The 17,295-nt window shown below is 44.0% G+C and overlaps 1 protein-coding gene across 2 annotated transcripts in view; it reads left to right on the top strand.

Annotated features, from left to right (window-relative positions):
* Positions 1-8,885: 8,885 nt before the first annotated feature.
* Positions 8,886-17,295, top strand: part of spns2 (SPNS lysolipid transporter 2, sphingosine-1-phosphate) — a 59,225-nt gene continuing 50,815 nt past the window's right edge. For both annotated transcript variants that reach the window (XM_076750724.1, XM_076750723.1), the window contains exon 1: positions 8,886-9,327. In XM_076750724.1, the coding sequence (XP_076606839.1) occupies positions 9,096-9,327 (232 nt within the window). In that variant the 5' untranslated portion in view covers positions 8,886-9,095. The remainder of the gene's footprint in view (positions 9,328-17,295) is intronic.

Below are 17,295 nucleotides of genomic sequence, written 5' to 3'. Positions count from 1 at the left end.
AAACCAACCATGTGCGTATCTACCTCTGACACTTATGCTTCATTTGAGTGTTTACTTTTGATATTTGCGGAACCCTAAACTGTGAGTGTAAGCCTGTGGCCTCTCCTGAGTTCATGAAACGTGATCGGTGTTAGCATTCATCATCTTAAGCTTGGCTGCTCTTGTCAAAGACCAGCACAGACCAGACAAACTTTACGTATTTACATACTCTGGTCTGACAGCTGCTTCTCAGTCAGTTTCTAAACAGCCCAGACAGCTGATGCAGAGGTGTCCGCTGGCAAATCCTAACAGCTGCATGTCATTGCGTGTCTCCATTGTTTTGTACTGGGGTGAACCACACAGGGAGGTCAAAGGTCACTGCCCCTGTCATTCTCAGGTACAAGGTCAGGTGATAATTGAGCTGAAATGTCATCATAGTACTGGTTACTCTTAATAACTGCAGCACAGCAGAACAGCTTGGCTGGAATCATGTACCAGAATCCATTTGCTGACTCACAATATTTCTTACCAAATATTTCCGACTGAAGTGTCGAAACTGTTGACTGAACTTCACATTTACAGATGCATGAAAGCTGTAGTTCAAGGACGCTGAGCCATTGTTAAAGGTTTAATTGGTTTATTGTGGAATTCACAGGAATTTCCTTTTGTTTTTGAGCATATCAGCCTTAAGCTTGTCATTTTCCAGAAGTTATGCCGTTACTGAGTACGCTGAGGGAATAGCTCGGGCAGCAGGACATGCATGTGGAATAACAAGCAAGCACACACGCATGCTGAAAGGTATGTGGAAAACATTCGAGAGGTAACAGGTCAACCTGCAATTAAAACACAATAGGTATTGTGAACAATGTTTCTGAGCACTTTATCTGCATACCTCCGTTTCCCCTGCCGACCCTGGCTGTACAGGAAACTGTCACAATGGCTAATAAATTGTCCAGGCCGATCAATGAGGGAGCCAGGAGCCAGGGGGAGAGCGGATACAGTCAGTGTTTACTCAGGGATAGGGAGCATTTTAGTCGTGAAACAGCCCCGCTTCAGGCGCAGTCACACGAAACAACATGCTGATACATATTATATGGGAGCAGTGAGCATTCAATCCGCATGTTGTCATAATATCAGTAACAACCAGGAAATGGCTCATGTGCATCACACATATTTACTGGAAGAGAAGAAACAGCTTATCTTGTTTGTGCCTTTCTCACCCTTCCACAGATCGACCACAGGACATTGATAAGAAAAGTCAAACCACATTTGTGGATGTGAAGTTGCACTACTTCCTTATCGCCACAAAACTGCTGCAGTGACGTGACATCATACAGAGGAAGAGCCCTCTCCACCCTGTGCACTGCCCCTTGTGTGAGCAATTACATCATATGGGCCTTCCTGTCTTCACACCTCACTTCATAAAGAAGAGCAGTGTTGGTGACACAAAAAAGACAGAAAAACAGGACTGACGTTAACACCCCACGGCTCAGTTTTTTGTCCATTTGATGTGTGACACAAGAACAAATAAAATGTGTTGATTGGACCTTTGGGGTGATGATGATTCACACAGGTTTACACACGCATGCAACATTTTGAAAATTGGTGGCGTTAATTAACGCAGGGGTTTGGTGATTGTTAATACAAATAAGCCAATTGCAGTCAAAGAATGAAACACTGCTGGGAGAAAAACAGCAATGTGGAAGAATGTGTTATTTTCAGCCTGATCTGAAAAATGTGTGTGATATTCTTAGGAAATGTGTCAACAATGTGAATGATTATTCGTGTCGGTGCATGATTCAGTTCTTGATACAGGGCTGCATAGCAGATCAATCAAGCCATTTCTCACTGTCATGCAAATGTCTTTGTTTGGAGCAGGGAGTACAAATGTAGACTACAATGGAAATGAAGCCAAATCTGAGGTTTGCACTATAATGGCATATGCACATTCTGGTCCTATGTATTTAGCATTCCTGTTTCAGAGGCTTGCTGGCCACTGGGCTGGAGAGAGCTGATTCACAGACACAGCCATGGCCATGGGGTAATTACACAGACCCATGCTGTCTATAAATATGAGCTTCAGCACCACACAGATCTGGTCTCATTGCAAGTCAACCTCTGCCACATAGAAGCTCAAATTTCTCCAATTAGGGAGAGATTGATATAAGTTTTTCAGTTGCATAAAGCATGCAGTTGGAGGAAAATTATCCAAAGGAGATCAACATGATGATATGTAGGTGGACATTGGAGACGGGGATGGTTTTACCTCCCAGACAGATCAACTGAGACTGATGACCCATGACCAAGGAGTCCAGCTTGGATGGAGCTGTCAAATAAATAATTAAATGAGCAGATAAAAGAAGCTGTCTGTGCCCCTCAACACTATATTTAGTCACTGCTGTACTTTATAGCCCCTAGATCAAGCTTCCAAGGAATGGAGACATCAGCCCAAATCTATTCAAATCCTCAGCTGCTCTGTCGCCAGACACCCTGTAGCTTGAGTTTGGGAGGACATGGCAGGAGCCGGGTGGGGGTGCAGCAGCTACAACAAGCTGCTGTCAGGCACAGACAGTCCAGAAGTCAGGAGGTCACAACGAACGAGAAAAGGTCAGAATGGCAGAGCCCACACCTCAAGACTGACCAAAGCCAAGACGGCTCCGGCTCCAAAAACAAACGCATCTGAGGAGCGCTGAAGTGAGGTGGTCCAGTGCTCCCAGACGTCAGCGAGGGCAGGACGGTCTCACTGTCGAAAGTCACAGTTTGTAACATGTGCAATTTGCTGCACCATTTCAAGAAGTCCCTATAGTTTCCCGCTGCACTCCTAAAAATATTCTGGTAATATTATAGCATGACTCTATTGAAATGAGAGAGGCCTATGTTAAAGCTATCAGTTCGCGCTCTTATGAATGAATGGAGTAAGATCTTCCTCCGTCTCTTCTGCTCACTGGCCTGTGTGAAATAGTTTGATGCTTCACTGCCCACCCGTTGGGTCAACCATTTCTACCAATTGTATGAATCGATTACATGGGTCAAATAGAAATGGAATGAGTTGATTTCTCTTACAAGAATAGAACGATTGCAGAAGACTTAGAAATCTTCAATCGGTTGAACTGAGCACACACGCGCACACATCACGTAATGGCAGTCAAGGTGGATATGCTCTTTGGCCTGGTTCAAGCAGCATGCAGCTCATCAGAAGTGACAGTTTTAGTCGCTACCTGATGTGACTTTGCACCACGACTGCCTGTTTATCAGGGGATAAAATCATATCAGTGTGACTTTAGGCCGCCGTCCACTGGAAGGACACTGACAGATGTTAATGTCAAAATCCTCTCCACTGACACGTTTCATCTCCTCTGAAAAGAATGTACAAGTGGTTGTTTTTTCCTCAGCCAAACGAAACATCAGGGAGGCCTATTCATCCTGTCCTTCCGGGTCTTTAATGTACACGGTGTACTCGGGGAAACTGGGACACTTGTTCCTTAGTGCAGGAAGGGGAAATGTGCATATTTAACTGGACGTAAACGCAGCTGATGAGACAACAATGGGCGAATCACAAGTCGTGGTGTGATTGCTGTATTTCAACAATTCCTTGATTGCTTTAATTGCTTAACATTTTGTTTATTTATTTCAATCTAAATTCATTTCATTTCCAGAGCCAAAGTTCAGAGAAGAAAAAGCTAAAAGACAGAGAATAAAATAGGTATTTACATACATTAAAAACTACAATCAGATGAAAACATCAACACTGTCAATTACGCATTCTGGAAATGTCCAGATAGACTCAATGCACAGCTTTAAGGGGGATTAACTGTTGAAGAACAGAGCCGCAAAGAGTAATATGTGAGTTCAGAAAAGGCTGAGATAACCAAAATGAAACCAGTTTTACATGCATTACACTGTCGCAAGAAGTCATCCATATGCAAATTAAACTACAAGTTAAAGAACAGAAATATCTTACTATCTCTAACTAATTACTGACCTCAAAAGAGCCAGATGCATGAAACCGGCATATTTATTAGTTTAAATAAATCTTAGCAACATCTGCTTGATTGCGGTGAAAACACAAAGGCTATAATGTCTGGATACACAGTATGTCCTTATGAACTTCATGAGTTTAAAGAGGCAGAGACATGTTTACCAAATGCACAGCTGATAGACACACAGCTGATAGACACGTGTCAGTGGGACATTTAAACTTCACTGGCAGCCACATGATAGAATGCACAGAGAGACGGCCTTATCGTCCTGCAGCCGCTGGGCCCGGCGATTAGCAGGTTATCTGCCATCCTGCAATGGATGTTCGGCCCTGAGCTGAGACAGGAAGGAAGGCCGGGGCAGTGACTCAGTGGCTCCGGGCCACATAGCAGAATAATGCGAGAGATAGGTCCAGGTCCACTGAGCCATTCTGCACGATGGAAAAACACACAGGATCCCACAGACATGACCAGCATATCAAACGCATCCCAGAGAAAGAGGAGGGGAGGTGGGGGGCTCCAGAGAGGGAGACAGGAACAACTGTTTACTGGGGCTCCCTCCTAAGCCCTGCGCGTGAGACCACTGGCTGGTTTGGCTCTCTTCTCTTTTCCTGCATCCTCTTATCCTGGATGTCAGTCTGCAGCGTTACAAAAACAATTCTTGTCAGTATCACTTGATCGTTTTCTGCTGAGGCTTCCAGGCTGAACTGTTTGCATCATACTTTCCAGATTCAAACAGAGGGGATTTTCTGACATCAAAGTTATTGGGAAGTAAGTGGATGATTGCTTTGAAACTCGTTCTGCAAAACAAATACCATGAGGGGCTTTAGGTTCTGCTGGCAGAACTTTTTCATTTCAGTCTGAGTAAAACAATATAGGTCAACTCAGTGCATGCGAATGGATTCAGACCTCAGCTCTGATACCCTTGCGATGCCAAACGCCTGCAGAGCCAGAGCCAGGCAAGCGCCCAGCCTTCTCCCCAGTTATGCCAGAATTCATCCTCCCTCATCTTCTATCTACCTCCCAGATTTAGTTTAGCTTTCGCAACTTTAAATACTGACAAAAAGGTCTTATTGCACTTTCAGTTCATGTGACTGTGTATTTTTGTTGCTACAGTGGAGCATGTGACAGAATTAAACCTGACCAGAATATCTGTCACGCAGTCATTAAATAAATAAGAGCCTATTTTGGACTCCTCTGGCTCGGTGAAATCAGACTGCTCTTGTCAGGAGAGCCCCCTCATCGCACCCACCTTTCACTCTAACGCTGAACTCTGCGCTCATGTTAAATCAACAACATCTCAGCTTGTCTTGCTCTGCCTCACGCCTTTCTGCTCAAATTCATTCAATGTGTCTTGGTTCAGTGTTACACGAATCCCTACACTCCTCCCGGTGATATAGTTGATCATGCTGTGGACAATTTTGGATTCCTGTCTTGGCAAAGTCAAACTAGTTCTTATCTGTGTACACAATGGAATATGTAACAATTAGCTGGAGACGTTTTGGCACCTTCCTGACAAAACACAGATGGCACAGACACACTCATCTGCATGTAGGATTGGACCTTTCCCAGCCATTCAGAAACAGCTCATTTTCCTTTTCAGGCGCACAGTCAGCTTACAACAGAAGCTCATCGCAAGAAAAGTCACCCCACTGAAAATTCATTGAGGCATGAGTGCTCCGATAACTCACATCAGACAACAACACGATGTGCAGCGGCGTAATAAGGCATTGTCACCTTCTTCAGTGGTGTTTAAGTCTTCCCTGCAAGCGCTTACAGCTTTCCGTATCTTCTCTGCCATGGATTGTAATGAAGTTGGGGACAGCAGTGGCTGTCAGAAGAGCACAGAAACCGCTGGAACTGTCAGAACTGAGCCAGTTACATTGTGTTCATCTTTCTTAACCGAACCAGATTATTTTTTTCCTCTATGTTTATTCTGTAGCCACCAGGAATGCCACAGACAAACACATCCAATAGCAGGATTCATGCAGCATTACTGCTTCATTCTGCACTGGCAGCTACACCCCGGACAGTCTGTTATGATGAAGATTGTTTGTAAGAAATGGTTTGCAAGCAAATGGGAACTTCATTGCTCTCTCAGATAACAAATTTCCTTTGTTTCGTTCAGCATTTTTCATTTTTCAGCCACAAATATTTATTTAATAAGAGTATTTCAGTGCAAAACTCATTCCGAACTTACCAGACAAGCTGACATTTGGGCCAGCATGAAAAATCAGCACAGTAATGGGTCTGCTGTGCTTGTGAGGGAAAATTAATTATTGTAAATTTCAGTGCTTATTACAATAATCAGCCGTTTTCAGTGTCATCTGGGGACTCTTTAAACCACTGCTGTTGTCTTTTATATAAACGTCTCCCAAATGTATGCAGTGCAGAGATGGAGACTGATTTGCAGCTCGGGCTCAGTCAGACGGTATGACACAAATCGTTTGCCCTGAGATGATGATCGGTAGGATTCTCTTAAATAAGGTTTTCTCCCCTGTGGAGTCAGTGTCTGCTGCGTGAGCTGCTCAGCACATCTCCAGGGATGCTGTAAATGTCCTTAAAATTCGCCATAAAAAAATAATATAATATCAACATGCACCAAGATAATAACCAAGAGATTTTTATAAAAGGTGTATACGTTCATTAATTATTTTGGAATCTCTGACTCACTGTAAAATATTTTTCATTCATGTCACAGTTTATTTTGGTCACATTTGTGGTGTTTCATTATTCACAATGAACTTTTGAGACAACATGTCTGATGACATGAGACAACAAACTCCAGTGAAAGATGCTCCACTGAAACTCTCATTTCTTCTTTCTGCCTGACTGAACCATGGAGTGACATTAGTGTGGATAAACTCCTCCTCTGTTGGATTTCCACTGCACAGTCACGGCCTACACCTAACAGTGGTTGTGGTTGTTACTGTAACTTCATAGGTTATTGCATATTGGGACCCCTGTCAGTAGCTGCCTTGGCAGCAACAACCCTTTCATATTCAAAGAAAATAATCAGAAAACACAAGAAAAAAAAAAAAAGAAAAAATCATCAATTTTTGTACTTACACCAGATATATAAGAAAAAGTTACATTAACATGAACATGAAAACCATACAAAACAGATAACAACTTAAATGGATTTCACTAAATAACAATAATTATCTCAGTTCATTAAAGAGCACTTGCACTTCTGTCAGAGCTCATTGTTTGAGGTTGGAAAGTCCAGTAACCAGTGAAATGTTACGTTTTCTTCCCACACACCTTGACAGCAGTTCCTCTGCACCTGACCAGTCCAATTTATTCAGAAAAGGAAATGCACTGCTTTCTTTGGTCATAGTTAATATAGATAGCTTCCTATGCAGGACTATTGTGGGCCTTCCTCTGAACATACTACTCCAACTCACTCCACACACATCTTTAGTTAGTTAGCAGTGGTGAGACATGTGTCTGAATTGAACAGAACTTCTTATATTACATTGCAAACAAATAACTTGTCTACCACAAAAAGGTTTACTGTTTGTGTAACAGTCATCAATTCAGAAGAATTCATCAAAAGTTAAAGATGACAATAATAAAGTCTTTCCCCTGCAGGGAGACCAGAGCTGCCTGTTTCTCCACTGTAGCTGTGTTTCATGTAATACTCTATGCTCTGGTTGTTTCTGTGATACAACATGTTCATAAGCTACACTCCGTCTTTCATTCATTTTTGCTCCGACACCACAATCAACACTCTTGGGCCTCTGTCACTGAATGAGTTGATTCTGGTTTAAAATTCAACAAACAAATCAGCTCTGTTAGCTTCTTCCATCTGAGATCACTTGCAAAATTAAAATCAGTCCCGTCTGTTCAGGGTTTGGAGACCGTCGTTTATGCTTTTAATTATTCTCATTTCCACTGTTGCAGTTCTCTTTATGTAGTCATTCAGACAGCCTTATCGTCTGCAGCTGGTTAAAATGCAGCGGCGAGACTCCTTACTGGCACCAAGAACAGAGACCATATCTCACCTGTACTTTCTTGTGAGGTACAGAATTGATTTTAAGAGTCTTTTGTTTGTTTTTAAAACTCTGCATGGACTGGCATCGGGTTATATCTCTGAACTCCTCATCCCTTCTTCCAGCTCCAGACCCCTCACATCTGATGACCAATGACTGCTCCTCACACTCCCAGTTCAAATCCAGGGGTTCAAAACTAATCCAGGTCCTAAACTAATTAAAACCTGTCTAAAGAGCCATCTCACCAAAGTCATCATGAAGACATGACTGCTCACACTATTTCATTTGACTGTTTTTATGGATTTGTTCTCTGTGCAGTGCTGTTGTGTTTTCATGACTACTAATTTACACATTTCCTCTCTATTATGTCTGTTTCTCTGACCGTTGTCAGATAATCTCTCACTAGTATCATCTCTCTACAAAACACACTGCTCAACATCGTTTCTAAATGTGCTCTACAAATAAACAGACTTGACTTTGATCAGAAAAAATGCACAGTATGATAAGGTATGGGGCCCTACATATGGACCCTGCACTAAAAATATGAGCACACCAGGGGGGTTCAGCAGCTTCCTCTGATCTCTAGATGTGTCTGAGCAACATACTTTAGTGACCTACTTCTATTCCCCTGTAGTTATTCAGTAGTAATCTTTTTCTCATTCAGCATCACAGCAAATGTGATCGATGACGCTTGATAAATATATAAATAAACGGCGTCACACCCACCCACCCATTTCCCACCACTGTCAGCTTCCTGAAATAACAGAGAGGTTTTTCCGACCGCACCACACTCCGGTTGCAATTCCATAGCATCTGCAGCACCGTATCAGGTGCGGCTCCATCATTCGCTGCAGGGCTTCAGGGGAGGAGTTTCTACAGCCGGGTCACACCCCCTGCACTATAGCACTTGGTCCTTAGAAAAAAAAAGATCCTCAGGAGCGCACAGCCCGTCCGTCACCGCGCACTGCCACAAAAATATGAGCCCGAGAAGAGACGCTCCTGCGCTTCAACACACAAGACAACAAGCTCACCGCGAATAATTTCACTTCAAATCACAGACCATCGCTGAGGCTGCTCCTTCTTCAACTATTTTCTCTCTCTCTCTCTACCTTTTTTTTCTGCGCTGGATCTTTCGTGCCAGAAAATGTGTGTGGAGAGCGATGGGTGCGAGATTGAAGGCTGCAGCAGTTCGGATGAGGTGCGCACGCTGTCGGGCAGCATGAGTCCCGGACTGAAATCCAACCCGGACCTTCACCCCTGCAAGCCGGGCCAGAAATTCCGCGCCGCGCTGCTGAGATGCCGCTCACCGGCCGCCGCCGCCGGGATCCTCAGTTTTGGGAACGTCCTCAATTACATGGATAGATACACTGTAGTCGGTAAGAGACCTGCCTTCTGCCCCTCTGTTTGACCTGTATAAGAGTATTTGTATTTATTTAGTGATTGTTCATGCACAAATTGGCTGTGAGCTTCCAGTCTTGTGGAGCTGCCAGCTCACCTCAGCTGAGACGGGCGGAACAATGGGCTTGCCCAAGCGCAGTGGACAATCTGCTTAAACCACAAGGCTGGTAGTGTCTTTATGCATGTGGACCGTGTGTGCTGTACTTAAGTCAAATATGTGACATACATGTCCTCGCTATCTCCCGAGGAAATGCTTGACATTAATGATTTTTCCCCGGGGCTGGTAGATAATTGCAGATAGATCAATTAAGGCGATCAGATGGCTATCCACGAACCTGACTGCATGCGTTCGCACTGTGTGTGTGTGTGTGTGTGTGTGTGTGTGTGTGTGTGTGTGTGTGAGAGAGAGAGAGAGAGAGAGAGAGAGAGAGAGAGAGAGAGAGAGAGAGATGTCTCTGTGGGCTCATCTGTCAAATAAGATTCAGCGACTGCAAAATGAGAGAGAGAGAACGCATCACTGTGAGGGATCAGTCATTAGTTCCTCGCCGTTTCCATGTAGTCCAACATGGTCCAGGCTGTAGCTTGTGCTGTGCGGCAGCTCGACGCGTGATGCTGCGATGAGGCCATGTGGCGTTAATCCCCCTCAAGTGTCCGCATTTCCCCACTGAAGCTGAGACTCTGAGCAGAGTTTATTAAAACTGAGCACAGATGGAAAATAAGCTTGCAGTCTTAGAGTGTGTTAAAATGTGAGAAGTGCGTTTGTTTGAGCCCGATTATGGAAGTGATCATTCATTCATTGTGGCTAACATCAGAAGACTAATTATAGATATATTACATGTACCTTTTCTGTTACATATTTTTCTGTCATAAGACAGAATCAAATTCTTAAAATTGTTCTCTTTGCGTGTTTGTCTCACGCCATATATCAGAAGGTTTATTTATATTTATAGTTCATTATCAGCTCATGGATTCTTTGTAAAGCAAGAATCATGTACCCTGTTGTTACAATTAATGACTCCAACAAATTAATAAGTGTTCCATTAGATCAGGTCAGCATTTTAAACTCATCTCAGGTTAACCATTGTTTGGTGGCTGGATTTGTATCAAGGCTTGGACATTGGACTGTGGCACTGAATGGGTTAAAGATATTGCTGCAGCATGGAGAATGGAGGGAAGTGTGTTCCTCTGTACAAAAAGATGCCGTCCTGGTTAAAGTGCAAGTGTCTGTTGATACTCTTACGGACTTTCTTATGTGATGTAGTCACACCACAGAAGCCTACTTCAAAACTTGTGAATGTATCCTTTTGGTTCTTCACGCCTTGTTTGCTACTTAGCATGTAATTACCCAACAAAAAGATTTCGGAGGTGATAAATCTTGATAAATGTGTAATTGCACTTTGTAGCCCCCGGCACAAAGAAGGAGTGGTTAGCTCAAACAGAACAATGTGTACACTTAAGCAGCCACATGCCTACAGCTCATCATCCTGAAGGCTTCAGGTCCAGTCTGGCAACTGTACAGAGTCGAGCCACAAAGCCTTGGGCGCCTGAGTGATCGTTACAGTGGGAGCACTTTAGCTGCTCGACCTACAACCACACCAGGAATGCGTTAATGTGGCATATCTAATCTTAACATCTTCAAGCACCACTCAGTCACAGCAGATTGCATGAAAATTGCACATCCTCATCCTCAGTCATAGATGAATCAGTCTCCCTCTACAGTAGTGATTTGTCTCCTTACACCTCCTGATGCTTTGATCAGAGGAAACCCCTCATTAGACGACATGCAAACAATTCTATTCTCCTCTGTCCTCTCCATCATGATCCTGCCACTGCTGTCTCTGCTACTCATATCACATGAATTGCGAAGCAGAAAATCCTTTGGCGGGGCTGGGGGGGTTTGCAGCAGCTCGGGCTAACCCTCGTGGGAAGAGGCTGTGCTCATGAGGTGCAGAGGGGTCCCTTCCCATCCCATCCCTGCCACCTGAACACTGCTGGGTTGTTTTGCATTATGCATGTGCAGCATGTGCGCCGGACCCTCACACAGAATGAGAACCAGCAACCATGTGCATCCGACATGACCAACACGTACAGCATGAGCTGATCTGCCATTCTCCCTCCCGCTTCCACCTTCCGTCTCCTTCTGTCTCTCTTCAAGCCTCTCTCTCCTGCTCCGTTGCAGTAGTAATTAGGAGGTGGACGCAGTGCATCTGTGTTGGTTGCACAGTGTTTTCTCCAAGTGTGTGTGTTTGTGTGTGTGTGTGTGTGTGTGTGTGTGGGAGAGGGGGGACAGGGCTGTATAATATATCCATAAAATATCAGATTGCGCTGTGGAATTACATGTCATGAGCGGTTTGGTTATTGTAAAAATGGGACATTTTGCTTGAGTGTTGTGTTTTCCTCATTCGATTTCTGATGTCTACTTTCTATTACCACCTCCTTCTTCCCTTTGGACCATCAGGACTCGATCTCCCATCAGCATTCTGCCTCTTCTTTTTGATTCTAATTGCTCTGCTTTCGTTTTCTTCTCCAGCCTTCTTGTTCACATTCAAACCTTTTCAGTAGCAGGTACCCAAAGCACATCTCAACTCATAGATCTTAATGTCAATTAGGCAAGCATGAGCGCACACCCACAGAAAGCGCACACAGACACACAGACACACAAGAAAAAGACTCCCGACCATCTCAAGAGGGGCTGAATGAGAGAGGGGAGTTGTGAGGGGAGGGGCCGCCTGCTGCAGTGGCAGGCAGTCAGAGGGAAGTGGACACAGAATGCAGGCAGCGTTGAGCCCGAGCGCTGCCGGTCCCCCAACGTCAAAAGGTCTTTGTACCAACAGCCATTACTGTAGTGTGTGTGGATCACTAAAGCATTGTCACCAAGACAGAGGGTGACCATTCCAGACACCAGGGCCATTCTGCTCCACAACAATGATGGGAAAATTGCACAGCAGCAGAGTCAAAGACTTAGATCTTTCTGTTAGTCCCCAGTGTCAGAGGTGAAACCACACACACATAAAAAAAACACCATATAATCACAAACTGCCGTTTATGATTCCAACACTCGACTGATCCAAGATGATGGTGAGAACCACAAAAGAAGGGAGAAGTCACAGCATCTTTTTTTCCTTTTACGGGACTTTGTTTTGTTCTGGGTTTGATAGATGTCCTGCCAATATGTTTTATACAAGACTTGAATATTTAATTCCACCAGTTTGTTAGGAGGGACTGCTTCAAAACAAAGTAATTGTACGAGACTTGAGACTTAAGCTGCTGCAAATTGGAAGGCATGTTTTTGATCTCTGTGTGGCACTAGAATGAGAATAAAAAAAAACAAACTCAATATTGATCGTATCATCCTTAAGATTTGTAACAGTGAGTTCCTTTCAGCTTGGGAATGGAATTTACTGTAATGTAAGCAAATTAATACCTGAACTTTTGAACTTTTCCTTCCCTTTTAATATGCATTTAGCATACAGTATCTGTTTCACTCTTGTAATGAAGTGTGTTCAACTAGGAATCATCAGAGAGCCAGAAGGAGTTCAAATTTCTGCAATTTCCATTTTTCTTTGTTATGGAAAGCCAAATGTAAGTGTGAACAGGCACAGAGGGGAACACTGTTACGTTTGAGTGGTGCTGAAGAGAGGGAGGGTGTGAAAGACAGCAGTCAGCCACAGACTCTATGCGATGAGTTTGACTTTAGGCTCAGCTGTTCAGCTGGTGGGTCAGACCTTGCCTGGAGTGCACCTTCAGAAGCCTCTGCTGTTTTTTACGACTGTCTGTGATGCTGACGAGGCAGGGATGGGGAGCATCTGAGGCATTTGAGGGTGTCCTGATGAGGCATGCTGGGGAATGAGATGGAGAGTCCACCGTCCAAGATTGGAGTGGAGGCCAAAGCAGAGCTGGATGAGTTACGATGCCCCGGTTGGGTCACTTGTGTCTGGCCTTTGGAAGCAGCTATTTAATCCACAGCCACTTACTGTATATTCCATTTGCTTTTTAGAGTGCATAAGAGCTCTGAGATTTAGAGGGCCACTATATTTAATTTAATTTGAGGTGGCTTTGAAACCTTAAATCCCGTTGTTGGTCTCTGGGTAGACAGTCCAAGCTCCTCGACAGCTTATCATAAAGAAGGGATTAAGTGTTTTTTCAGAGAATATGAGGATATGTGTGGCAGACACTCAGCACTTAAAGTTATTTGCTTGCTAAGTCAGTAAACCCTGGTGTGTGTCAACTCCACCCCCCTACGTGCACCCAGACTCACCCACTTCTCAGATCACAAAGGAGCAATTTGGGGGGTACAGTCTGCCGCCTAATCTGTGGTGAACAGAAATGTTGGGGAGCTGCAGATTAGTGCTTCTTCCAGGCACCTTAAGATGAATTAACTCGGTCAAGCTGTCATTCCAGGAATACCCCAAAACAGGGTCACATCCCATTGGACAAGTGCAGGACCATTGCATGTGAACTTTTGGTATATAGACACAGATGACAGTGAGGTAATAATCCTCTTAAGGCAAGCTCTTTATCACATGATAAGAAAGATTGATGCAATCTATCCAGTCTAACAGGTTATGCAGATTAATTCCTGATAGTTTTTACCACTTCCTTTGTGGCTAGTCATTATCACTGTCCATGTACGCCTAGGGCATTCCTCCACATTAGCATTTACACATAACATATTACACATAGCATATTTTCCGTCTTCTTCATGATTTCCCGTCTGTTGTCACAACCTGAAGGGCTCTTCTGGGTGGAAGTGCTCAAAATGCAAGAAAGTGCACCACTTTCAGTTCCACAGAGGCTGGAAGAGAAGAGAAGTGAAGATGGTGTAGTTGTCTGCTGGGGGGGTCACTTCAAAATCTGCACAAATACAACGCAGATAACTGTGTTACAGCACAACAACCCCAAATGATGCAAGCAAGTCACTGTAGATCTTCTCAGTAACGTGAAACATTGCAGCAGAATATGTCAGGATTAGACACAAGTGTCTCCTCACTACCAAACTGTGTGAGAGGCTGTGTGGGCCACGGTGGCGGTGCTTTGGGGTTTAGCTCTCGGGTCGTTTCACCCTTCACTCTTCTCCCTGGTTCACCCGCTCTCTTTTTATAGCTTTCACATTAAAGGTCCCCGAACAACGGCAGAGGCATTAAAAAGATGGAAGGGCCTCTAGTAATTTACTTTATAGGGTTGCTGCCTCTTTCTTACTGTGCTTTTTCCATCTGATGTTGAGCTGTTTCAAATTAGACAAGCGACACTGTACAGTATGAAACGTCTCTTTGAAAGCCAACATCAGCACGTCTGCACTTTTGCAATACATTCCAACATCTTTCCAAATCTTGACATCTTTTATATCACTATTGACAGCAAAATATTGACACTATTTAGCAGATGTTGCGTGGAGTCATTAACAGTATGTGACCAAGTGGACTTTTCCAGACTGGTTTCCCACAGATATCCCACTAATCTCTTTATGTCTATATCCTGCCGTTCCATTCCCACTGCTGTGCGAAAACAGTCTGTGTGTTCTTTAGGCTCCGATTTAGCCGACGTCTGTAATAGTAACCGGTGGAATTAGACAGAGCTTCTTCCTCTGCCAGTGCAGCCCCTTTCATGTGGCTACTCCAGATTTTACCCTCAAGCAGACACACTTCCCTCGCAGCAGCGTTCACCCCGTGACCCCATGAACGCAACATTTCATGGCTCCGCTGATGGTCGCTGCGCTGGGACTCTTTGACTCTTCCCCTCCGCACAGCTGTTATTTTGGCATCAACCCAACCTTGCATCCTGCATCACTCATCACAGCCATGAGGCCATTACATGCGTTCCATTCTGGAGAGAATATTTATACTCTGTGCTGTCCGTGCTATAGATTTCCTAACTGTGAGTTGAAGCGGAGGAGCAGAGGGTGAGATATGAGGCAAAGATACTGCATGAGGCGAAAGGGACAGGTGCATGCATTTGTTCTACAAACAACAGGAAGTTAGATGCTGTAGTTTGGCCTGCTCGCCAGCATTGTCAGCAGTTGGAGCTGCAGCAGTGACACAGCTCATAGAGGCGATTAAGGTACTTTAAAACCCTAGAGCGTGATTTGCATTTGCATCAAACATAATACCTCTTCTCTGAGTCAGAACTCAGCCAACTGGCAGTTGTCTGGATTCTGTCTGAGGGTGGGGGGCTCACAGTGTCAGACTTTGAAATCCCCCGCCATATATCCATTTAGAACAAAGCTTCACCTCATGTTCTCCTCAAAATCCAATGTTGGGCAAGAGGAGTGGCTGTTTCAACATACAGTGCCTTTTTTATCAGTCAAACCCTCAACAGACCCTTATCTTTTCACTTCCAGCAGCTTGACGAGTCAACTTGTAAAAGACAGCAGCCTGTTGATCTTCGACGTTTGAAGGTGATGGTAGCCTGATAATCACTGACCTCCCCTTTGTCATCAGAGGAGTGTGTGTGGACATAAGGACTCGGCGCTCGTGTTTTCTTTAGTGTTGTGTTCTCCACCTACAAGTTTGCTTTAGGATTACAGCCCTGAGATAAACACAGCATCTGCTTAGTCCAGTTGGGAGTTTTTAAGACATGTCAGAGTGACAGCGATATGAGTCATGAGCAGAAGCAGAGGGATCCTCCCAGTCTGCATCCAAACATCCAGTCGCAGTTTGCCCCCATGCTGAAAAGACGCCCCTCTCTTCCTGTCTCATTATCGAAAGAGCTAGAGTGTTTACCTGAAGAAAGAAATGAAATCCATCACTTCGTGCAGAAGGCAAGATTGCAGGAAGGAGGGAGGAGATTTGGGATGTGTTTAGCACTTTGCGGCATTTGACATGCTGTCAAATACCAGCTCATCCCGCTTAAAAAATATCAGCGGAAAAAATTTGGTTTCTTCACTCCCTGCATTCCACCTCCTCTGATTATCACAGCAAATTTAAACAGGCCCGTGTTTGAGCCGCAATGTTGTTGAAATTAAAATACACATATATGAATTTAAATTGTTTCGACATCCATAGTGAACTGTATGGAATAACACAGACAAATAGCATTGTGCCTTGTTCTACAGTCAAATAGTCAAAAAGCGTAGCCCCCATTTTTATCACTGTACATTTTCCGCTCCTCCAGCCACCCACACACTCTGTGACATTCTCATCCATTTCAACACACACACCAAGAGACTTTTAAAAAGGAGAAAAAAACAAAGCAACACAAACAGGTGAAATGTCTATGTTGTGAAGGTCATTCAAACATTCCCCTGAGTCCAGTGCTTTGGCTGAGACCACTGACACATGCGATGAAGAAATGGAAATAGAAGGCAGTGCAATCCTTTTCATACCCTTGTAAAACGCACACACAGAGGCTGAATATTGATCAACAGAACAGCAGCTCGGAATTTGTTACAAGTGATGAAACCGTAATGTTCTGAGACTCACTGAAATTGGATTTTTCTCTGACACATTAACAAGTTGTTCTAGAGAGGATAGGAATCTAATATTGACCTGTTTGCAGCACAAGTTTCAACCAGCTGTTGTGAAAGCAGACCTGCAGCTAGCAGCGATATTAGCTTTCAGCTCCTGGAAGCTCTCACAGCCGCAAGAATAATATTTAGAGTGCTTATTTACAGCAGCCCTATATTTAAGAGACCTTCCCTCTTGAGGAAAAATTTAATCTTTCCCCCCATTTACATGTGATAGAGTAAATAGTGGAGCCTTGCAGAGGGATTATGCAATTTTTTCTATCCACTAATCTTGTGTGTTTGTTGCCTTTTCATCACTTCTTTCTGTATTTCACTTGTGGATATCTGTCATGTTGTCAGAGCTGGATGAGATTGCGACAGGATTTTCATTACTGTGTTTGGCGTATGCTTTACTGTGTTTGTGGGAAGAACCAGGGTTGAATGAGGGCGCTGACCTCTGTCAAAGACTTTCTGTTAATGCCTCGGGTCAGGGGTGGACACACAC

This window comes from Chaetodon auriga, chromosome 15 (genome assembly GCF_051107435.1).
Source record: "Chaetodon auriga isolate fChaAug3 chromosome 15, fChaAug3.hap1, whole genome shotgun sequence".
NCBI lineage: Eukaryota > Metazoa > Chordata > Actinopteri > Chaetodontiformes > Chaetodontidae > Chaetodon > Chaetodon auriga.
This window is presented reverse-complemented; position numbering and strand designations above follow the sequence as displayed.